The sequence below is a fragment of the Epinephelus fuscoguttatus genome, linkage group LG7, assembly GCF_011397635.1.
Source record: "Epinephelus fuscoguttatus linkage group LG7, E.fuscoguttatus.final_Chr_v1".
Classification (NCBI taxonomy): Eukaryota; Metazoa; Chordata; class Actinopteri; order Perciformes; family Serranidae; genus Epinephelus; species Epinephelus fuscoguttatus.
Genome location: NC_064758.1, coordinates 9476132 through 9501941, shown reverse-complemented (window position 1 = coordinate 9501941; position 25810 = coordinate 9476132). Strand labels below are relative to the sequence as shown.

General features: G+C 38.2%; 1 protein-coding gene across 1 annotated transcript; it reads left to right on the top strand.

The window, feature by feature from the left end:
- The first annotated feature begins 1247 nt into the window (after positions 1–1247).
- mapk13 (mitogen-activated protein kinase 13) lies at positions 1248–24457 on the top strand. Its single transcript, XM_049580983.1, has 12 exons — positions 1248–1465; positions 7605–7734; positions 7906–7964; positions 9034–9139; positions 12339–12368; positions 13493–13540; positions 13830–13944; positions 14582–14653; positions 16651–16730; positions 18109–18187; positions 22898–23071; positions 24022–24457. Exons 1-12 carry the CDS (start codon positions 1353–1355, stop codon positions 24105–24107), a joined length of 1092 nt encoding a protein of 363 aa, XP_049436940.1. The 5' UTR covers positions 1248–1352; the 3' UTR covers positions 24108–24457.
- Positions 24458–25810: the final 1353 nt, after the last annotated feature.

Here is a 25810-nt window from a genome sequence, read left to right as displayed (position 1 = left end):
GACTCAAATACATAGACTCTTGTCAAATATGAATCACACCTAGCTATAACACAAAAATGTTTAGTTTTTACATTATTATCTTAGGGACTGTTCATCATTTATGAAGTGGGAGGGGCTGGGCCAAAATGGAGAGAGCAGGTAAATTATTTAAGCACTGGGAGGGACTTACATTTTCTATTTTAGCTTAGGGGAGGGACATATGACTTTTAACTGTTGTATTTTGCATTTACTTTAAATAGCCTACCCCCTGAGCCACAAAACCCACCAACAAGATTCAAAAGCATTTTTTCCTAAAAGATAACCAAACTCACACTATTTATCATAGCCACAAAGAGGAGACAGAAAATACCTTAGAATTTTCAAATTTTCCATATTCCTTGTACATATCACGTATGACAAATGCTTCCATAAGAAAACACAGGCAAATCTATCTTAAATTAGTTAGAATTAGACATTTAAATTAGACATTTCATCAAAATCACTTTATTTTATGTCTCATTTAAATTGTTTATTTAAAAATAAATCTTACACTAACCAGATCTTGTAAAAAAAAAAAACAAAAAAAAAAACAAACAAACAAACAAACAAAAACCAACATTAAATTCTGCACTCTCTATTAAATTCGCAATAGTGGAAAACCAAGGCTTTTGTCATCCCAGGATTTTGTTTTCAATTTTTAACTCTCAAACATATCTCCAACACCCTAAACTTCCCTTAGGGGAAGGACATACTAATTTAAATGGTTGTATTTTGTATTTATTTTAATTATCCTATTTTAAATACCCACTGAAACCTGCCATTGGGTTTCAAAGGTGTGTTTTCTTTAAAAACGCTAAAATTACACCATGTATCATACCCTCTGAAAGCTGCCCGTGGGTTTAAAAGGCAAGTTTTTCTTAAACATTTTTTTTTAAATTACACTATTTATCATAGTCAGAAATTGTGTAAACACAAAGTATTGCTGCATTATTTCACACAGTCCATGAACATATGATCTGCAATTAATGCTTCCTTAAAATATATATATATATATATATATATATTTGTAGCTTTGGGAAAGGTCAAGATATGAACAAAAAAAATAAAGTCACACCCCAGCCAGCCCGTCCTCTAATAAACAAAGAACAGTCCCTTATGTGCTTTGTAGTCTGTTTATCTGGAATTTTTGCAGCATGTTAGCCGTTTCCGCTCCACAGCGGGCTTTATTTTGAAAACCTCTAACGGAAGTAAGTTGTAGGTATGCTCTCTCGACTGTGGCTTGTGCAGTGTTTTGCTTTACCTTCTGACCAAGTGACAGGCTCACAGGAGGAGGGAGTAGAACTTTTTACTAGCTTCGCCCTCTCCTCTTCATCATGGAGGCTCGGCCACATTTCTCCCGTGAGGAAATAAACAGCACGGTGTGGGAAGTCCCGGAGAAATACACACGACTCAAACAGATAGGGACCGGGGCGTACGGCTCGGTGTGGTGAGTCTCGTTTACCTGACGCTGAATGAAGTGTGTACGTGTGTGTGTGTGTGTCATAGTTGGGACTGGGCTGTGTTATGAATAATGTTTAGTCTGAGTCCAGCATTTATAAACGTTAGCTGCACTGGCTGCATGCAGCCTGTGTTGGGCCCGGATTATATCCTGTAACGCTACTGTACACCAACACACTGTCAACATTCAAGACACAGCTACTAACTCATATTATCATCAAGTTCTATCATCTGACACCTTGTAGCACACTAGCAGCATATGTTAGCACGAAGACTACATATCCCACAACACGTACCATACTACCTGATATGTGTATGTCTGTACAATAACTGAGGAGATGTAGCTATTTTAGAATGTCAATATTAAAGATGGCCACTTTCCACTTTCATTTCTTCATGTAGTTATCAACAAGGTACAGAGATACATAGTGCAAGCCATAGAAACAGACAGTGTGTACACTGCATCATACATATGCACATACATATGTGCATACATAAATAGCATATTATGTAATTATGTGTTGCGACATCCATAGCAGAAATTACATGAGATGTTAGAGATTTACATGAATGTCGGAGGTCAGGCCTCAAGGGAAACACAACTTTCAGTAGCATCATGTTGTTGCTGTTGTGACATAATGTGTTTGTTTAAGCAAGTAGAGTAAATACATTGGACACACCCAACATCACTCAACATTATAAATTCACAGCTACCATGTTGTTTATCCAGCTGACTAGATTTTAAAATCAGTGTCTTGTGTTAAGGTCAAGTAATGCTGCAATTTGATGATACATTTGTAATATATTGTTGGTATAATATATGATGTATAATCAGGGTTCCTGCTTATCCTTAAAAAAGCCTTAAGAGGCATTGTGTTGATGAAATTTCAGAGCTGATGATTTAATAGCTTTGGTGGATCACAAACAGTATTACATGAAGACTTGATTGAGGAGAATCACAGCTCAACATACAGAGTATAACACTGTGTATGCTGTCCAGAGATTCTGAGGGTGTCCCCTTGCCCAGTCCTTGCATTTAAGCCAAACAGTATTCCCTTGCAAGTTACTCCACGTTCCCAAATGAGGTCATTCTGCCCCGATCAATGGCTATGTGAAGTTTCTATTGGGTACTAACTTTGAACGACAAGCACGCTCACCTGTCTCGCTTTAAACCACCTCGCCTGTATCTTACAAAATGCATAGCCTAGGAGACTCCCGTCTGTTGAGCCCAGAGCGTAGGGCCTTCCCTTTAACCTTGGGAGCTATGGCAACAGGGCTTGCTAGGTACCCTTATCTGGGCAGCTGCCACAACTGGGAGACAATAGATGGAGAACGTTCATAACAAAGGTCAAGTAGCCTGACTTCAAGGCCTCTTATGGGCCTTCTGCTGACTCAGCTGTCACATTAAATTTAACTATCATCCATTTTCTTAACTGAACAAGGCTAAAGGCTGTAACACAACAACATTCCTTCACACAGTGAATTTATTCATCAAAAATAAGGCCTGAATTGGTATTAAAATGTCTTAAAACAATCTTTCAGAAGTCTTAAAATGCTAAGACATGGGAAGTATGATGAATATTTTTTCTCACATTGCACTGTAGAATCTCAGAATAATTGGTAACATTTACATTTCTTGAATAATTTACCAAATGTCTCTGGCATTAGCATCACGCAGTGACACACGTGGAACCATCCACTCTCATATTTTGTTTCCAGTGGGTAGAGGATCCAGTGTTTGCCTGCTAGCCCTCACTGTACCCTGGACGGCAAGGGAAAGTGAAAATTCAAGGAAAATTGGCCATCTAATGAAGATTTTGTGACATGGCTGAAATCAGTACATAGCAACACACACGAGAATTGATGTATTTTATGCAGAAAGTTTCTCAACCTTTCAATAGGAGTCAAGGTAGTAGAATCCCTCATGCAGAGTGAAAAAAACAAATCCACCCAGAAAACCTGCCAACAAACACCTAATTCTTTTCAAAAGGTCATGTTTTATGTTACAATATAGGATATATAAAAAAAACTCCCTATTTCTACATAATCGATGGCTGTTAAAGTTTTTGTTTCTCTTCAGTTTTGGTTTTTGTAAAATTGGTCTTAAATTTCATTCCATGTGGCATTAAAAAAAATCCTTAATAAAGTCAAAGGGCTCTAGTTTCCCGGCGCAGCGCAGGGTGGCGAACCCCACGCAGAGCTAGTTTCGAGCAGCGCAACCCGAGGCGCACTCAGTTTGGTAGTTTGGCAGACCGAGGTGCGCTGAGATGGGTGTAGCGGCGCAGCAGGGGGAGATGTCGACAGATCCAGCTTGGCGCAGTGACAGTTTCGTACCTGATTTGATTAACACAGCTGCTCTCAGCCACCCACAAACAGCCACAGCATCAGATAGGGAGTATATATTCAGCATCTGTCATCTTAGAAAAGTCAAAAGAAAAGAAACAGAGTGAGACTGCGAGAGAGAAAGAGAGATCGTGCGCGCAAGAGAGAAACGCAACATTGATTTACAATTGTGGTGACCTCCTCCCAGGCTACCTTTGCATCATCAGCCCGTGGAGGTCTGCTCGCAGTTCCGTATATTCGGACACTGCGAGCTTGGACCTCCCGGACCAAAACATCAGTTTCCTCCTGGGAGAAGTTTGGCCGTCTGACGCTGCTGCTCTCTTCTGCCATGGCGAATTGAGTAAACTCTTATTACGCCTTCGTGTGGCGCATTTAAGGGCAAGGAGAGGGGCTCATTTGATTGGTGTGATGTGTGTAAAACCCATTCCACGCCTTCTCTCCTCCTTCATTCTGACTTGCGCAAGTAGGAGGGACGGAGGTGGGAAAGAGGAGGAGCTGCGCCAGCACGCACGGTGTGCCAAACTTGCAAAATCCGCCTGGCCACACCCAGTTGGCGAAGCGTAGGTGCGCCCCCGCCTCGCCCAGTCTGCGAAACTAGAACCCTATAAGTTTAACTTGCTTCAAGCTGTAGAAACCCTGTGTATAATGATGTATTAGTAATATTTAATCTTAAAAGGTTAAAATCATATAAACCTTTCCTCAAGACATAAAATTCTCAAGCTGGTCTAAGTGTCTGAAGTGTCTCTTTACCTTTCAGTTGATTTGGTCTGTTTGTTATCGTCTCGTTAAGCGGAAGTCTCATTCTTAAATCTCACGAGATGTTACTTGTTGCAGAACGATAACAAAGGAAATGTGTGTATCAAAGGCTTCATCCACATTGTCGAAATCAACTAAATAATCAACTACTGTTTATATACTCCAATGCGACAAACTATTTCTACTATTACTTACTCTCACTCCAGCTCTGTCAAAAGGGAGTCTGTCGTGAGAATATTAGATTCTGCACAGGCCTGGCTCATCTAAAACAAGCCTAATAATAAACAGACCAGATCAAATGAAAGGTAAAGAGACATTTCAGACACTAATAACAATCTGAGCCATAACCACTTACGATGGATATACAGTGACGGTGCTCAGTTGCTCCATATGCTTCCATTGCTGTTGTATGGCTGCCTGGCTGCTGCTGTCTAGCTCAACCAGGACCAGTCACCTAGACACATATAGCTACATGAGAAAATAGGGTCCAGGTTGAAAAGTGCCGAAGTCATCCGTTAATAATCTCTTTAACAATTCAGTGATTTGTGATATTGAGCTTTGTAAATAAAATTGAATTGAATTGAATAGATGTGACACGGTGTGTAGAAGCTGGTACTAGGGCTAAAACTAATGATTATTTTCATTATTGGTTAATCTGCCGATTATTTACATGATAACTGGTAATCGATCAATTATTTAGTATATAAAATGTCAAAAAATTGTGAAAAATACTCACTACAGCTCAAAGTGACACCTTTAAAATGCTTCTTTTGTCCAACCAACAGTCATTAACCCAAAGACTATTATACATTTACTGCATCATACATCCATACAATCATAAATTTGTGGAGCTAGAACCAAATAATGTTTGACATTTTTGCTTGAAAATTGACTGACACAATTATTTGATAATCAAAATAGTTAGCAATTAATTTTCTTTAAATAGACTAATCCAGTGGTTTTCAAAATTTTTGTGCCCAAGGCACAGCAAAGGGCAAGACAAATCTCAAAGCATACCTGTATTCATATCTGTGCACAATAGCTTATATAACGTGTGTCACTCCTATCACGACACAAGACAATAGAAATAAGAAAAAATAAGACAGGTAGCTTTCGTGACACTGTCTACTGACATTTTTTTTTCTCTGTCAGCGATAGGTCGTCTTGGCTGGTTATTTGTTGTAATTTGCTCCGTACCATAAATTGATCCATTGTGCAACTCATGACTTTCTTCTTTTAAATGTCATCATCCCTCACACTGGCTGCCAATCTGGGCTTTTGATGTCTCACACACTTATAATTCCCATGTGCAAGCGGCAACAAATAGGTTCCCCGTGAAGCTTTTTTTTTTAAATTAAGTTAAAATTGAATCAGACTTTTAGCCAGAGTTTGCCTCTTTATTAAGACATGGGTGTGCACAACATACTGATACAGTCACTTAAAAATTCATTCATAACTTTTTGTATTGGCCCAGTTGAATATTGCAATAATAATGTGTGGTTACACCTGTACACCTGGCTTGGCATCATGGCACACCATTTGAGAACCACTGGATTAATCGATAATTGACTGATCATTGCAGTGCTAGTTGGTACAGTTACTGTTGTCATACATTCAAGGCTGCTGTCAAGTTTAGACTAACATTATACAAACACCTGGATGTGTAATCTACACTAAGGGCTGCAGCCAGGATTTTAGTTCCCTTAGCAGAACCCCACCAATCTAAAACATTTTTGACTAGCCACTCACTCTTCTCACTGTTACTATTAACATTTTTTTTTTTTTTTTTTGAAACTGCAGAATTGTTTAAACTGCCGTTTCCCTACATCATAATCTAATTTGCTGTTTCAAAGCCTTCTCTACTTCTGTTGCAGTTATGTAATTATGGTGAATACGAAATTCCTTTTATTCATACAGAGTACATGACCTTGTTGCGCTGCAGCCACTGTGCTGTCATCTCATTACTGTGGTTGACCCATACAGTAACATATACATATTCTGTAAATTATAGCACCACAAACAGGATCATTTCCATTGTACAGAGTGCTGAATGCTGAATTCCACTGAACATTCACTTTCAACATGTTTTGGAATACCAGTCCATGTGTTATGACCAGTTTTGATGTTAGGTCACACTCAGTCTCAGCTTTGTTATTTATACTATGGAGGGTGCACACTGACCAGTGAGAGGGTGGAAAATTCTGAGAGCCTTGAGGAGGAAAAAAAAAATCAAAAAGTCAGATTGGTTTAAAATCCATCTTAGTGTACTTTGTTGCTTCTGTTAACAGAACTGCAGATATTACTGACTGTGGTTACCAGGCATTTATGTATTATAGTGTGGGAGTGATGATCTGTTAAAGCTTAAAATGTCTGACCTTTACAAGAAGCACCATCTGATGAACTTAGATCAAGCCCCCACTGTTGTCTGTAATTCTGGCAAATTTCATGTCTCACATAAATCATATTGTGGGAAACTGTAAACACAGGAGGAGGGAGAAATAATAAAAGCAAACATAACCAACAGTTTTCAGTTTCATAACCACAACCACTGTATTTATTGTGGATGCCTATCTGGGATGGATCAGCTGCTGCATGTGAAATTTGCTGTTAATCTTCTACATTAGTGCATCATCGTTGTCCACAGCACTATGCACAAGTGATGTGTGTAATGTGTGTTGGTGGATGTGGCTCCAAATAGCCTAACAAGCTTGTCCTCCTACGATTTAGTGCCCTGCAGATCACTGCAGACGTGCACAACAAGAGTTGCCAAACATTTACATGTTCATACTCAGTAAACCACAGACCCCCCCACTCACTGAGAGAATGAGTCCCACGTACTTTGCCTCCATCTGAGAATGGCTTTGCTGTGACATGATTTGCTTCTTAGCAAGAGTGAAACCTCAAAATAGACCGTCCTGTCATTTTCTCACTGCTCTGACTTCAAAAGAGTGAAATCATAGTGGTGCTAGAAGACACAGGCAGACTCAGAGTGCAGAGCTAATGACTTGTTTTTCCATTATTCATCACAGCTCAACAATAAATGAGAAGACTAAAGAGAAAGTGGCCATCAAGAAGCTCCACAGGCCCTTCCAGTCAGAGATCTTTGCTAAGAGGGCCTACCGAGAGCTCAAACTGCTCAAACACATGAAGCATGAAAATGTGAGTAGATTAAACCAAACACATCTCCTTTTGATTCAGCATGTGCTTTTGGCCTTAAAATAGCATAATCATTTTGCCTTTTTGATATTGTAATATCCTGCAAATACTTCTGCTCCTCACATCTGCTCCCATGCCTCTGTATTAGTCACCTCGCTCTTTCATTCCAACCAGGTGATAGGACTTCTTGATGTGTTTTCGCCTGCCTCATGCCTTGATGACTTCCAGGACTTGTGAGTATTTTTCATCATATTGACCAAGCCCTCAGGCACAGATAGGCAACGCCCTCTTTCCAGGGTAGGTATAGGGGCATTGGACAGAAAGTGCAGAGATGTATGAAGCAAAGAGCTGCTGTAATATCAAAAGATGGTCAGAAGTGTTTGGACACCTCATGTGTGAATATTGAACATGTCATTCTAAAACCATGGATATTAGTATGTGTAAGATTTTTGAACCTGGCTGCACAGCTTTGCTCCCATCCTGCTGCAAGAGTGTTTGTGAGGTCAGCTGCTAATGTTGGGCAATAAGGCCTGGCTCACAGCCACTGTCCCAACTCGTCCAAAGGTGATAATTGAAGTCATGGCTCTGTGCAGGCCAGTCAAGATCTCCCCCACCAAACTCTGAAAACTATTTCTTTGTGGACCTGCTGTGTGCACAGGGGAATTGTCATGTTGAAACAGGAAAGGACCTTCCCTAAACTGTGCCACAAAGGTGGCATGATCTCATTGGTCCTGCACTCACTGTGTCAGAGAACAACAGCAAACCTACATGTTATTGGTTGGATTTTGATTCATGTCCACTGACACAGCACAAAGTACTGTAAACACTAAAACTCCCAACTTTATAGAATTTAAAGTGACCATTTTTAAAAATAAATGAAAATAAAAGATTTAGTTATTTGATTTGGCCATTTATCAATTAAGAGTTCAATGGCTTAAGTTTGAGTTAATGTGCTGGTAAGATGACTGTGTTGAGCTGCAAACGTAGACTTTTACAGCAGCAAAGCAGGAGGATACTGCAAAGAGGCAGAGTATATTGAAGGCTGTATAAACACATGAGTGTAACATAAACATACACAAGCACTCTAAGCTCCTTCATCAGTGTATTAAAAGTCCTGGATTACAGCGTTAACAGAGTGTGGAAAACAACAGTGAACAGCAAAGGAGAGGCTTTTTCTTGTGCATTAGCTGTGATCTTGACTGAATAAAGCTTGTATCGTGTTTGGACTATTCAGTAGAGGTAATCACACTGTCTGTTTCTTTCCATTCATTATCATGCTCGCTCTCCATCTCATTTTCTCAGCTACCTGGTGATGCCTTATATGTTTACTGACCTGTCAAAGGTGAGAGGTCACCTCTCAGAAGACAAAGTCCAGTTTCTCGTCTACCAGATGCTCTGCGGACTCAGGGTGAGTGGAGGAAGCTGACCTCACAGAATACATTCCAAGGCTACCATGAAACATGTGTTTCATATGTATATTTAATAGGGGTGGGACAAAAAAAACATTTTTGCAATATATTGTTGTGGTCTCTCTCACAATAAATTATCGATACACTGAAGGCAAATTTCGATATTTTATTACAACACACACTCATATTAATGTTCATGCACTTTAATGTGTCTAGCTGTCCAGTGTTTACAAGCCTAGGAGGCAGTGAGGCACTATGCAAAAGTATTCATGCACATGTTTCTTTGTACATTGTTTCATGTACTAAGCCAGCAGTTTTGCACAAAAAATATGTGAAGTTTTGGAATAAATGCATAATTACAGACGTTTTCCTTTTTATGGGTATTTTTTTCTTTTTCAGTCACATATATTGTGATATATCGTTGATGAAATTTCTTGCAATATATCAAATATCACAGATATCGTGTATCGTGATATTATCGTTATCGAGGGCCAAATATCATCACAGTATCGAATTGTGAGTTACTCGTATTGTCCCACCCCTAACATTTAAGCACATGTTATGTCTAAGTGAGTTACAGTAACAACAATTTTTAAGTGTTGAGTGAGAGGGCTGCAGCCGGCAGCGGCTTAGCTGCAATGTCAACACTTGTCAGCTAAAAATCACTGACAGGTTCAGATTAGTATTTTAAGTGTCTGACAAGATTATTGAAAGGATCCCTTCAGAGGTATACCATTATTTAAAAGAGTAAGAGTAAGAATAAGATAATTTTCTTTAAAAAGAAATAGCCCTGAAATTGTTATCATCGGACTCACCAAACTCCATTCGAATGAACAGTAATTTTATCATTGTGAAACACACTTCATTCACAGTCAACAGAATTAACTTTCAACAATGACCAACTCTGGTTTGGTTGAAATAAACCTTAGTTTACCCAGTTGGACATGAAAATATACTGATTTAATATATGCTAAAATTACTGTTTGTTTAAATGGAGTCTGGTGGCTTTGGCATGGCGATTTTTGGGCTGTTTCTGTAATAGCATCTCGTGAAATCATAGGCTGATGGCATTAAGTAACTTTAGCGCTGCTATTTTGTCTAGAAACGTGCATGGAATTCACCAAAACATGCTAGTCTATTTCATCAAAGCGTTAATGACTGTAGGATAGTGATATTATGAGTTTAATGAATAATATCTATAGTACATGAAATATTGTCTCTTACATGAGATTAAAAAAAAAGCACATTGGGAGCATTTACAGGCTAGGGGAAAGGACATTTTTCCCTTTCCTGACTCCCTCACCACGCCCCATAACTATAACTACCACCAACTGTATCTATGTTTAACTACATTAGACAGTTGTCAGGTGAACTCGTTTGATTGTGTTAACCGAGACCTTTTGTTGTTTAAATTACTTTCATCTGGTATCAATGGAAAATTCTATAACACTATAAAAGCCCTTTATAGAGACCCCATTGCTTGTGTACAAGTAAATAACTTAAGAACGGACTGGTTCCCAACGCCTTCTGGGGTGAAGCAGGGAGATTTACTTTCCCCTTATCTATTCGCTCTTTACATAAATGAACTAGCTCAAGCAATTAAACAGGTTAATCTTGGTGTTCAATAGAGGATATGAATCTAAGTATTCTGCTTTATGCAGATGACATTATTCTGATTGCTGAAAATGAAGTCAATTTACAAAATATGCTGAATATTATGAATTCTTGGTGCAGTAAATGGCGTCTTGCCATTAATAGTGAAAAAACACAAATTGTTCATTATAGGAAAAAAAGCGAATTACAGAGTAAGCATACATTTCAGTTTGGCTCTGTGCCTTTAAAATACACCTGTCATTATAAATATCTTGGATTTGTCTTTGATGAAAATATGAAGTTTTCAGAGGGAAGAAAAATATTAGCAGAGTCCGCTGGAAGAGCGTTAGGCTATGTGTTGAGTAAAATGAAGTCATGTACGGATCTTGGTTTTTCTACATTTACACAACTTTATAAATCCTTGGTTGACTCAGTTTTGGTTTATGCTGCAGGGGTTTGGGGCTTTGAAGAAGTTTTTGAGTGTAACTCGGTTCAGAATCGTGCTTTGAGGTGTTTTCTTGGTGTGCATAAATATGCAGCAAAGGTAGCTATTGAAGGGGATGCAGGATGGGATCCATGTATTATAAAATGAAGATGTGAAATGGTGAGATTGTGAAACCGTCTTGCCAGTCTGCCAGAGGAAAGGCTAACTAGGAAAATTTTTAATTGGGACAGGGCAAACCATCATCCCTGGTCTAGAGAGGTCTCAATAATATTGTCTGACATGCATATAATGTTCAGAAATAATCTGCAATGTAATATAAATTCTGTTAAACAAAAAATGTTTATGAAGTATGAAGATCAATGGAAACAGGATATATGGAAGAAGCCAAAGCTCAGAAATTATGTTCAGTTTAAGAATGACTATGCTACAGAACCTTATATTGTCCTTAATTTAAAGAGAAGGCAGAGGTCCCTCTGTGCTCAATTGAGAACTGGTACCTTACCTCTGGCAGTAGAAGTGGGAAGATTTAAAGGCATACAAGAAGATTTACGTTTGTGTGAATTTTGTGATCTCCAGGTTGTGGAAGATGAATTTCATTTTGTTTTTCATTGTCCTTTATATGGTGATTTAAGGAATTCTCTTTTTGAATCAATTCAGTTAAAAAATCCTGATCTATTTTGGAAATATGAAGGTGAGATTCTGTGTTGGTTGTTTGAGAATAATGTTTTTGCTTTGGCAAAATTTATAGAAAAGGCATGGTACTTGCGGCAAAGTATTCTGTACCCTGTATCTATCTTCTTTTTTTTTTTTTGTTTTTTTTGTTTTGTATGCATCCCTATTTTCAGAGGTTTTGCTCTGTTATGTATTATGTCACGTGGCTATCATGGATGTAATCGTGGAATTATTTGATGTATTATTTACTGTTCAGTGTCTAATAAGCCCATGAGGGCTAGGCACCAATTATGGTGTTTGACACTTAAATAAACAGATCAATCAATCAATCAATCATAGTACAAACCGGCACACTAATGAAAACATCATGTAAACAGGCATATTCAAAACACAGAATACCATAAGTAAATGCCACATACCACAAATACATACTGGATGTGATTGCAATAAAGTTGTCTGCTCCCTGCTCTGTCTCTCCCTCTCTGCAGTATATTCACAAGGCTGGAATCATCCACAGGGTAAGTATCAGTCACATGTCACTGCAGAGAGTTGACATTCAAGCTAGGAGAATGTTTCGGTCTGTAATAAACGTGTCTTTACAGACTATTGTTAAGAAATTGTAATATGTGCAGTGTACAGGGGTTTGTGCGCTGCATTATTCTTGCTCAGACATCACACTTGAGCTTCTCCTTGTACAAAATACATGGGAATGTGGATCTCATTTGTCATTGTTATTGAGTCAGATCAAACCCTGCCCCAACAGGTAGGATGAGTTCACTCTGTGATGTCTGTGTGCATGTCTAGAGATGTCAGGCCACACCTATTAGCACCAGTGCCAAGTGTGTGTGTGTGGTGAAAGTAGGGTTAGATCAATACAGCACTAATATATCAGGCTTCTTATCTCTTTCACAGAAATAGCCAGACCTAAAGTGTTGAAAAATAGGATCAACAAATTCTTTTAAATTCTTTCAGGATTTCAACCAGTAAGATCTACTGTTAAATCTACTGTGCTCTTGTTTTGCAAGGGAAGTATTAGAGTTACAGCACACTAATATTCTCTCTGTTATGAGTATTTGACATGAGCATTTACCAGACAATGTAGCTTTTTTTCACCATGTTGTAATTACAACATATTTATTGATTATGCTTATTAATAACTAAGCTTTTATTGTGTGATGGTTGAGCTCTGACCATTTGTTTGAGATCAGCTAACTGTGCGTGTGTGTGTGTGTGTGTGTGTGTGTGTGTGTGTGTGTGTGTGTGTGTGTGTATATAAAATATGATCACGCTCATTCAGTCAGTGTTACCCAATTACCCTTGTAATCCCTTACGCTAAGACGTTATCAACATTCACTCACAACAGCGCCACCCTTATCACACAGTACTATAGGAGTAACTCTGCAGAAACGCTGCAGTGAGTCTTATGGTCAGCTTATACTAAGTCACACCATTTGATCCCTGTTTAAAATCCCCACAGTATCCAGGCATTGAGGCATACAGCTGAGCCGTATGAGGCCACAGGAACTTCAAGTGCTAACTCTTCCCGGTCCTAGTTTTGATACTGCACTGTACAAACACTATAATTTTCTGTTAATCACTAAGTGCATTAAGTACCCATCACTCAGCTCATTTTCTATTACAGGATCTAAAGCCTGGAAACTTGGCTGTAAACCAAGACTGTGAACTGAAGGTTGGTACCTCTAAGGATTACACTAGAAAAGATGACACAAGCTGAAATGATAGGGCTGCTGCAGCAGCAAAATAAAAGGATTCAGCAGGTACAAAATGTCCTAAAATACAAGATATACTATGAAGTTAGCATTAAGCTTTTTTTGCTACTAGACAGATTTGATTCTCACTTAAAATTGGCTTAGAAATAGTCTTATTTAGATGTGCAGTACCTTATCAGAAGTATCAATAAATTAACAGATGTCTGTTCATGTTCCAGATTGTGATCAATTTCTTTCTTTCCGGTACAGATCTTGGACTTCGGGCTGGCTCGCAGTACTGACGCTGAGATGACAGGCTACGTGGTGACCCGTTGGTACCGGGCGCCTGAGGTCATTCTGAACTGGATGCACTACACCCAGACTGGCAAGACAATCGTAGCTGTTACATATTCTTACCTCGCTGTCGTCTCAGTATTGAGTTTGCCTGTCGGTGCTGTAACTGTTTGCTGTTTGTCGTGTGAAAACTCCAGCTACAGGGATTTCTTACTTTAAGCAGTGGCTCATACGGTACTTTCTGGGTCAGCAGTTTTTATAATCCTGCCGTTGGTGTGTGAAATGCATTTGAAGTTTCACGGGTGTCATTCTGACAATAAATCTTTTTCTGCCTTAATCTGTTAGCATTTGACAAAGATGGGTCTGACAGCAGCCTGATAGTGCTGAGACGCAATGACAGAGCTGTCCCTGCAATGCAACTGACTTTCTCAGGATTTATGTTTCTTTAGCAGATAGTGGTTTTTCATTTTGTAAACAGCATCTACAGAAAGGGATGTAGCACAGAAAGCAACTCAGGCAAGTTTACATCCTACATAGGATTGTATTACTCACCAAGTATTCCCCAATATCACCAGCACAATAGATTCTGCACTACAACATGATGAGGAACTTTGCTCTGGCATATAAATGCCACCTTCCTTCATTTCTACTGCTTAAGTTAAAACACTGCTAGTGATGTTTATTCTGCAGTGGTTCTAACTCGTGTTTTTTCTTCTTTTTTTTTCTAGTGGACATCTGGTCTGTAGGCTGTATCATGGCAGAAATGATCAATGGAAAGACCCTTTTCAAAGGGAGAGACTGTATCCTTTCATCAGCCTTGTCCATTTAATGGAATTGTAATGCTGGATTATGACATACACATTTCAGCATACAGAAATGTAAATGTACTGTATGATTCCTAAATTACAGCACATCATGTTTTAATATCACTTAATTAAATCAGTGTAATAGTATAGGTGATTAAAGCCACTTTAACAAACAGTGACAGCTTTATTTGTTGATAGGCACCATAAATCAGGTGCAGAATGGAACACAGAAGGCAAACACAGTATATTACATGCAGCAACACATTCTTTCAGGCAGCCTCCAATGTAGCCACTGCTGCATTGTATTACATACTTGTCCTACATGTTTGACATCTACTTTTCATGTTTTCATGCCATCTGTCCCATTCTCGTGAAAGCAATATCTCAAGAACACCTTGAGGGAATTTCCTCAAATTTGACACACCTCTATAGTGCCGTGTTGCTTCTCAGTAACATACCCATTTTTTTCCCCATTTTCACTCATACATTACATCCACAATTATGTTGCAATTCTTTAAAAAAAAAAAAAAAAAAAAAAAGCCAGGGCCCTAAAGATACCAATAGTACTAATGATACTGTCGCGTGACTCTCTGGAGGCCATGTTCAGATCCATCAACTCTCCAAAAAAAACCTTTAAAAACTGATTTTCTGTCATTTTACAATCTGGAAAAAATTGGATTCACAATAATCGATAAGCAAAATTTTATCTTTAACTTTTGAATGTGCTTTATTTGATGACTGACTGATACAAAATTGTTAAAATGCAAATAATTCCTAAAGCAACACTTAATGTTTATGGAATCCTACCATGATGGTTTTTGATTTTGTGTATTAAGGTTTATACACTGTTCACATGGATAGCAGTCATCATCATTTTCTACAATTAATTAGCCTAAATAAGTTTGATAATATTAGTTTAAATAAATAAAGTTCAGGCTTTTAATCTGTGTAGTCTATTAAAACAATGCACTGTGAGCCCTCTCTGTAGGGCAGAGTGTATGCTTATAGTTTACACACATTTTTCCTGCATTTACAGAATAAATGCAGTATTATTCTAAGACTCCTCAAAGAAGAAAAGGGTAACATTAGCACTCTCAGTTGACGTAAGTGAGGATTAATTAGAATTTAGAAGTTTGGAAGACAACAAGCTGCTAGCAACCCCGCAGCAACACAGCAAATGGTGGCCACATACAGTATCGGAGGAAAGACACAGCAGGACACTGAAAACAGGCATTTAAATGTAACGCAAGTAGCCAAACACTGAAATGTTTTGAAGAGGGTTATGATAGTTTAGTTTGCTAAATTCTTTATGTAAGGTTCATACATTCGGACAAACAGACTTGTGAAAAGTTCATTTTTAATGATTTTCAGTTTCTAAAGGTCTGAATGTTAAACTTAAAAGTTTCTTATAAATAAATATTTTCCCTGAGAATTGTATATAATTTTACTAAAATTTTGAACAATACCCCTTTTTTCTTATTTTGGAGTTGCTTTAAGGTAATATACCCAAAAGTGCACCAAAAATATATTTCAGAAAATGTATTTAAATTATTTTTACTTAGTCTATTATATGACAAAATAATATTACAGACTGTTTTGTACCAATCATAATCCGTACCATAGAGGGTTAAGGATGAAGTGATCAGAGTTTGGTGGTCAAAAGTAAGCAGCATCCATATTTAAAGTGCTGTCTCCTGTCATGGCTACATATGAGTCTGGACAGACATATTTGTAAACTGTAACTGCAACATTACAGGTTGGCAGAGTTGAGGCAGTAATTCTAGGTTTTTTTGCACTTGATGCACTTTACTGATTTATATTGTCTTCTAGCAAATAAATCAATCACCTGTAGCTTTTAGTTTCTTTTATTATTCTGTTTATGGACCTGTTTGGAAATCCCATTTTCCACTGCTTCTGTGTGGGAGCTTGCTTATCGATCCGTCAGGACATGCTAGGTTAAAAAATCCTTGACTCTAACTCTTTATTACCAGACATGGACCAGCTGACTCAGATCATGAAAGTGACTGGAGTACCTGGAGCAGAGTTTGTACAGAAGCTGGACAGTGCAGAGGTAGGACGAATCACAGTGTTTGTACATACATATTTACATATACATCTAACAATAAAAACATACTGAAGGTTTTGCCATTATTTAAGCTTCGCCTGTAGTGGGGGTAAAAATATAGAATTTGTCCTGAGGGTGGCACTAGAGGAAAAGACAGGGCATCAACAAAAAGTAGTTTATTGTAAGTGATTTTTATACACTGAACAAACAGTTAAATGCCACACTTTTGTTTTTGCTCCCATTTTCCACAGGTTTAAGTTAAAGATCTGAGACTTTATGCACACAATAGATATATTTGTCTTATATTTTGTTTGCAAATTTGTTAAAATTCATGTTAGTGAGCACTCCTTTTCCAGCATAATCAATCCACCTGACAGGTGTGACATATCATGATGCTGATTTAACAGCATCATTACTACACTGGTGTGCCCTGGGATAATCACGAGAAAAGTGTGTCATTGGCATGGTGACTGCAGAGATGTTCCCTGTGAACTGAATGTTCATGTCACTATCTCAAGATGTCTCAGATGCTGTTTGTTGTTGAATTTGGATTAACTTCCACATTCAGCATCTTTACCTGCAAGATTATCTGAGACCAGCCACCTGAACTGCAGTACATCCCACCAGCCTCACAATCGCATAAGTTGGTTACGATGTCAAACTGCTCTCAGGCCCTGGTGAGGATGATGAGCATGCAGATGAGCTTCCCTGAGACAGTTTCTGAGGGTTTGTGCAGAAATATATGTGGTATGCGATTGTGAGGCCGATTGGATGTTCCAAATTCAATGACAGCAACATCTGAGACGGCTTACGGTAGTTAAAAGAACGTTCAGTTCCTGGGCAACAGCTCTGGTGGAAATTCCTGCAGTCAGCATGCCAACAGCACACTCTCTATAAACTTGGGACATCTGTGGCAGTGTGTTGCGTGATCAAACTGCACATTTTGTCTGTGTAGTAATGATGCTGTTTAATCAGCTTCTGGATATGCCTCACTTGTCAGGTGGATGGATTATCTTGGAAAAAGAGCAGTGCTCACTAACAAGGATATTAACAAATGTGCAAACAAATTATGAGAGAAATATATATACTTAGTGCATTAAGAAAGTCTTGGATCTTTAACTCAAACCTGTGAAAAATGGGAACAAAAACACAAGTGCTGCATTTAAATTTTTGTTCAGTATATTTTTACAGGAAATAGTGCTATCCTCAGTCAGTTTTTGTTCAGTTGAAATGCATGTAATTTGAATCATTTAAGTCTATGACCAGAGACAAAATACATACTGTCTGCAAAATTTGCAAATGCTGTTGCTTTGATTTGCATCATAATCTGGTGAAATTCTGTTTTTGATGCCTAATTTTATTTCTCTTTTATCTTTAAAAACAGGCCAAAACATACGTTAAGGGCCTTCCTCGCTATCCCAGAAAAGACTTCTCAACGTTGTTCCCCAGAGCCAGTGCAAAAGGTGAGTTTAGCCATAACCTATTTCACTTTATTTAGTACATGTACAGTCTTTTATCACTTGCCACAGTGCTCGTCCACCATAGCAGTTTGGGATTAAACATTTGTTTTTTGAAGGGATCGTTGTCTGTCGTTTTATAACAGACAAGCGGTGTTTAAATGGGATGAGGTGCATCTTAAAAGGTTACCTTGGTAGTCTCCAAGGTGGACCCTATTTCCTCATGGTTTCTGTCTAAGTGACTATTTGGAACAACAATTTTTGAAGTTGGTCCAGTATTGAGCAATAGCGCTGCACCCAGCAGCAGTGAAACAGGCTACAATCTAATCCATGTAGGCAATTGAGCACTGTCAATTTGTCTTCACTAAAAGTGTTTGTTTTGCCACTGACAGGCTCATATTGTCACTTTAAAGGTCTGACAAGATTATGGAAAGAATCCCACAAAGATAGACATTTTTGTTAAATCATAAGATTAATTTCGTTACACTAGAAACATCATCGTCACCATCATCAAACCCACCAAACTCCATTTAATTTGCCAGAAGGTGTCATAATGGCAAATGCTGCTTTGCACAAAATCAAACTGGATCATATTAGTATTCCTGATGTCCTGGGGTCTCATTCATAAAACAGTGCATAGGATTCCTACTGAAGGTGTATGTGTATACAAAAGCCCAAAACAGCATGTGCCAAAAAATATTCTGATTTATAAATCTGTGACTGTAGCAATTTTCTTTTATTAATCCCAAGTCAACCTGGAATTATTCACACAGGGATCAGCCTTATATCCCACCCTCTACACACCCACATTCAACCACATATGGTCAATGCAAAGCACCACATGAAGGCTGATGAGCCTGCTGATCAGTGGCTCTTCATAGTGTATTATGGCCCATTGTAACCACAGTATTTACTGTATATGTTTACAGCAGTCACACTGATTGCTTCACACCGTGTCAAAACGATCACAGTAATCACAGCACTGTGATTATTATTTTGTTTATTATTATCATTATTTCTCACGAGTCAGGATTAGGAGTCATAATGAGGAAATGGAGTTTAATAATTGTGCAAGAGCTGGCGCTGACTTTACTTTTAAACTTTGCTAATCTACACAATCCATATATGCAGGTGGTGAAGATGTACGTATGTTGACTGGAGAAGCAAAAGCGTAGCAGTCTCCATTGTGCTCTGTTAGCACAGTCGTTATGTGCAATGCACACAAAAACCGTATGAAGACTAAAATCGTACTTGGTGATATTTATTTACAGTATTAGATGATATCATACAACACTGTTGACGATCCGTTTCTTTTTTATTTAATGCTATTTCATGTGCACATTTCAACAGTTGGGGTACGGTCCACAGCTGACCATGAGTGTCAGCAGCAGTTTGGCCTTCTCCTCTGTGCTAGGCGGGTGGGAATGTGATGGTGAAACAGCATGAAATAATGACCTGAATTCAATGTGAGATTTCAGTTGGCTTATAATTTTAACAACTAAAAGGTGTTGATGGAAAAGTTATGGCTCACTACCATAAGCACTATTGAAATGGCTAGATTGAATGTTTGTGTTAATGTGGATCTATATGAAACATGTGAAATGAGGTTTGAGAGGCATCATTATATGTATAGTGATTCCTCTCACATTTAATTTCTATAATCTGGCCTCAATTCCCCACCTCACTATCTTGCATTGGCTGTCATTTGGACAACTTAGAAATAAATATGCTTAAGCTGTGAGGAAAGCTAAATCAGAATCTAGACCCACTGTAATTACTAGCTTCTTCTTAAACCTGGCATAATTTTAGAAAGCCGTAAACTCACACAAAAACAATTCCACTAATTCACTACCTGTACGGTTTTTGAACAAAGTGAGATTTGCATAGCCTTCGACAAACACTTTGATGATGCATCTGTTTAAAAAAGAACGTTCCTTCTTACTGATGATGATATGTGTGCACCATACTTCTCAGTTGGTCTTTCATCCCCTCTCTCCTAATGATGTACTTGAAGTTTCACAAGCCATCAATACCAGGAGGTCACCTTGAAAGGATAAATCAGATCCCTTTTTTCTTAAAGTGTACGCTCCAGTTACTACCGAGCTATTAATTCATATATTTAATCTTTTCTGTCTCAGTGGGCAGATTTCCCAGTGTTTGGACGTCGACCCCTGTGATTCTTTTACATAATAATCACCACCCAATCTCCTAATTAACTCTGCTTAACAAAAATCCTTGGTAAACAACCAACTCAAGTCTTTTCTTGCAAGGCACTCAGTTTTGAGTCCATACCAATCTGGACATAGAGCTAATGGTTTGGTAGTAATCTTTGAGCAATGTCTTGATTATTCATTTAATTAATCAGTTAGTTGTTTGGTCTATAAAATGTCAGAAAATGGGGAAAAATGTCGATAAAAGTTTCCCAAAACCTAAGATGATGTCCTCAAATGTCTTGTTTTGTCCAAATACCCAAAGACATTCAGTTACCTGTCAAAGAGGAGTAAAGAAACCAGAAAAATAATATTCATATTTAAGAAGCTAGAATCAGAGAATTTTGACTTTTTTCACTCAAACCAATTAAATGATATCAGATTAGTTGGTGATTAATGGTTGACGACTAATCGATTAATTGTTGTATAGCTGCTTGTGACTGCTTTCAGAATTATTTGTTATAGAGGCATCAGTGTGTAAAGTTGGAATGTGCACAATCTGAGTTTTTGCTGGTAACAAAGGGTGTACCACAAGGTTCAGTTTTGGGTCCCTACTTTTATCAATATTGTCTCTTCTTTGAATGGTTGCCAAGCCCATCTTTAAGCTGATTACACTATTGTATATTGTATTGCTGATGCTGTACAACTTGCCAGAAAGAACCCTGCAACATTATTGCAAGAAGCTCTTGTTAATCTTAAGCTGGTACTTGATGCAAGTAAAGCATAGCAAAATTGATGGTTTTCTCGAGATCCCAAACCATAGACTTTTGTAATCTGCGTAACTCTGCTGTCAGTGGATCAAATATTGAAAGGGTTACAGAATACAAGTATCCTGGCATCTGGCTCAACAGATTTACATTTAAATACCACTTCAGGAATCTACAAAAAATAAGCTTTTTATTTGGAAATAAATCCAGCTTTCCTTTGATCTGTAGGACAAGGCTTGTTGAATAAACTATCCTAGCAATTTTAGATTAGAAGGATGTAATATACAGACACAGTGCTGCCTCCACACTTAGGCGCTTTGATTGTGTTTAACTCTCAGCCCTAAGGTTTATTATAATTGATAGCTACAGTACTCACCACTGTATCCTCTATGAGAAGGTTGGTTAATTTTCCCTCTCTCTCTGACGAAGAAACATAATAATCACTGGTATCTGTGTATCTTTGAAGCTCTGGTCAGAAAATTACCATCATATATGATATCTAAGAAAGTGCAGTTGTTGGCTGTGGTGCCTCAAAGCAAGAGGGTTCCAGGTTCAAACCCAGTGTCAGGCTGGGGCCCTTCTGTGTGGAGTTTGTATATACTCATCATGTCAGAGTGGGGTATCTCTGGGTTCTGTGCATGGTTGCCTGTCTCTGTGTGTCAGACCTGTGATACTATGTCCTGTTCAGGGTGTACTCCACCTCTCGAGTCAGTGTCCATGCGACAGCTGCGAGAACTGTCATATCTGAATTCATGTATGTTTTTCTCATACATGCATGGTTTGTCCACATCATACTTCACAGTACAGGTGCAGATCTGTCACCACACAGTGTTGGAGCAGCCTGTTTTATACTGCAGAAGGCTGCTGTAACCATACCACTGCTGCTGTTGGCTGCCTCAGTCGCAAGTCAATAGAGCCTGACTGCCAGATAATTTCTGACGGGGACAGCTTGCCTACATTTTCAGTCCTGCTCTGACAGCCTTGGGACAGAAATATTGGAATGTAGCCCTCCGCAAGTTTCAGAGGAAGTGCTCCTCTGTGAAACCCTCCACATTACGTCCCCACCACTGCTTACTCCTCTCCTGTTCCCACACCTCGCTCTCCACAGAACTATCAGCAATAGTTGCTAATGGAGCTACAGCTGTGGCTTTTGCGTTCCTTCATCTTCTTTCCCTCATCCTCAACATATTCCATAGCAAATCCTTCAGGAAATGGACACTCAGACCACTATGCCATTCATTTTTGTCCCCAAATGCCTGTCTTGCTTTTATGCAATTTTTTTTTCTCACCATGCATATGTGATATAACTGGTTGCATGTGAGTCCTTTCAGGTAACAGATCTATTCACATAGATGTCAGATATTGGTCATTTCAGAGATGAATGTGAACAGTCGCGGCAGAAAGATAGGATCGGAGATAGGTAAGATTGGAATTCAGCATTAAACCCTGAGATGTAAACTTAGCTTTAGCTACTTTCTGTCTCTGAATGATGTAATACTGCTGTGACTCTCTTTATGCTCTGTTCATGAAAGCTCTTCCACCTACTAAACTGTCAGTGTTAGAAAGATAAAGAACAGGAGAAATTCTCTAAGTAGTACATTCTATGTATCTTGCAGCAGCAAAATTTCTTCTGCTTATCTTTTTAAAACATCTTAAAGTGTTGCACTAGATAAGCATTGAATAATTTAATCTTCTGCGTTGAAAAAGCTTACAGCAACCCGCCATATGACTAATGTCAGTATGGGTTTTTGTCTTTGATCAAATTGTTGCATTTTTTTTGTTCCATTAACTGTTTGCAGGCATTGACCTGCTGGAGAAGATGCTGGTTTTGGACGGAGACGAGAGACCCACAGCCGAACTAGCGCTGGAGCACCCATATTTCGACAGCTTAAGGGACCCGGACGACTTTCCTGAGCCTACGCCATACGATGACAGCCATGACAACGACACATTGTCCCTGGATGAGTGGAAGCGTAAGTGAAAAACAGTTAGCAAACATTGGAAAGGACCTGACATTTACATTTTACGGATCTCACAGGACGTATATGTCGTAAGGGACTGTTTTTTATTCATCAGAGGAGGGGGTGGCTGGAGCGGGACTTATCCTTTGATGTTTGAGAGTTAAACGTTGAAAACATAATCCTGGAGTTAACAAAAGTCTTGGTTTTCTACTATTGTCATGCATGCAGGTGTGCAGACTTAAATGGGTTTTTTTTTTACAAGATCTGGTTGTTTTTGGAGACATTTTTAATGAGACATGTAGAATAAAGTGATTTTGATGAAATGTCATATGTAAATGTCTAATTATAACTAATTTAAGCTTAGATTTGGTTATGTTGTCTAATGGAAGCATATCTCTTATGTGACACGTAGAATAAACATCGAAATTTTCTGTTTCCACAGTGTGTAGCTATGATAAATGGTGTGATTTTGGAGATCTTTAAGGAAAAAATGCCTGTAAAACCCATCAGTGGGTTTTGGGGTTCAGAGGGTATTTAAAGTAAATACAAAATACAACAGGTAAAAGTCGTATGTCCCTTCCCTAAGCCAAAATAGAAAACGTAAGTCCCTCCCCAGTGCTTAAAAAACTGACATCAGTCATTTTACAGATTTCTTAGAAAAGAGACATTATTTCTGTTGTTACATGAGAAAGATAAAAACCAAAATAATAGACAACCTCATAGTGGATACAGTAAATAGAGGAGCTGTATTATTATCATGCTTTTAAAATGGTTGAAGTGGACATTTTCTTTTTTTAAAAGTGTTTACCATGTTGGCCATATTGGATGATTTACAACTACACAATCATTCTGTTGATGGGCTTCTGTTAATGTGTTAATTAATAATTAATCTTCCTGTAATGATTGGAGTTGTGGACATGCAGCACATGCAGAAAACAAATGTCTTCCCCTTTTGCACACAGGGTTATGCTTCAGAGAGGTGAAAAGCTTCGTGCCATTCCCACGGCGGGACTCCAAGAGGAAAAACACTCTGACAATGTCTCCGTGACCTGAGAATGTCTTGTAATTACTGACGCCCCGCCCTACACAGCATACAGCCAATGGTGCCCTTGTATATTCCAACCATGGATTCACTCGATTTCTTTTAACCTGGATATGTTTAGATTTTGACTCAGTGTTCAGAAGTGATTCTTTTAAAACTTTCCCACTTTTTTTGTGCAATTCTTTTCTAAGTGTGGACTGCTCTTCGAAGTACACTTTCAGTGAACTATCTCTCAAATGTATTGTGACCAAATGTCACATGATTTACTGTAATATTGTTTTCCAATTGAATTTTAAGATAAGGTGTGTACAGAGTTTTGTTTTTGCAGCAAATATTAAATGCCACTGCCCAAGGTCGACTGGTCTAACTCATAGCCTATAAATATCTTGTCATTAATATTTTTGCAGTCTTAAGGAGGAAATGGCTTCTTTATATGTTGTTTATTAAAATTATCATCAAGAGACAACAACTGGGTATTGCTAATGAATGCACTGAAAACCCCTGCAAAGCAAAGGCCTCAAAGATTAGCATTTACTGTGTCCAATATGCATCTCGTGTCAGCTGGAGTGTGTGACCATGAAGGTGTGTATGATGTGCAAAGCAAATAGGTTTGTGGTTCTATACTCCACTACTGTAATATCTGATATGCTGTATATATCATAACTGCACACAATTTTACACCCAACCATTACAGATCTTTCTGGTATGATACAGCTTTTGAATATGCACTCTACTGGGCTGGTACATTTAGAGGCTGCTGTGTGATGCATAATATTGCACAGAGGTCATTCATGAATTTTATGGATAATATGTTGAATTCATTTTGTCATCTATCTGAAAGGGAATCCTGCATCTACTGATTTTAACCATGTGATGCCCTAAAATATTATGCTGGTCTGTCACTCTCTCTAAGAAGGTGAGTGTGTGCGTGTGCATGTGTGTATACAACTAGAATAAACAATTATATTCATGAGCATGCATGTGTGCACACATTTTGTGTACATTTGGTGACAGGTTTCCACTCCAGGTACAGACAGATGGACCAGTCACTCAGAGAGCTGATTTACACAATTGCACGATCAGTTGTGAGAGAAGAAGCTAACTGTAACAGTGTTGGTCAAATCCCTGCCACTGTAACAAACATATGTACACCAGACTTTAACTGAACAAATGGTTTAAACAGGGGATGTAAAGGGCTCTTGGTGTTTGAGTTCAGCGCACATCTGTATCCCACTTTCATAATACATGTAGTGTGCAACAGTGACAGCTCAAGTATACTTAAAACAGTAAGTATGCATATTAAAAAAACACTTGATTTGTGAGAGTGCTGTTAATAAAAAAAAAAGTCAAAGCAGTTATCTGCGTAAATGAAGTCTGTTCTATTAATCTTGAATGTTCTCACAACACACAAATTAAAATGAATATATACAGTTTATGTAACTTGAAGAAAAAATTAGAAGAAAAAATAATACATATATTAAAATGGATTTTAAATTTTTTCCAGTAAGATTCTAATTCGAATCAAATTTAAGAATGTATAATATTTACAACATTCATATCACCACTTACAACATCAAAATGACAAATTTCTTATAAACATCATCTCTTGAACAATCCATTAAAGGTATATATATATATATGTGTGTGTGTGTAAACAGCATAGTACTGCTCGGAACAGGAACAGGAAAATCATGTCTTTGTGTCGACTT

Excerpts from the sequence above, each read along its gene's own strand:
- mapk13 (XM_049580983.1), top strand. The coding sequence starts at position 1,353 with ATGGAGGCTCGGCCACATTTCTCCCGTGAGGAAATAAACAGCACGGTG. Across the intron at positions 12,369-13,492 it reads AGGCTGGAATCATCCACAGG|GATCTAAAGCCTGGAAACTT; the intron begins GTAAGTATCAGT and ends TTTCTATTACAG. Across the intron at positions 14,654-16,650 it reads CCTTTTCAAAGGGAGAGACT|ACATGGACCAGCTGACTCAG; the intron begins GTATCCTTTCAT and ends CTTTATTACCAG.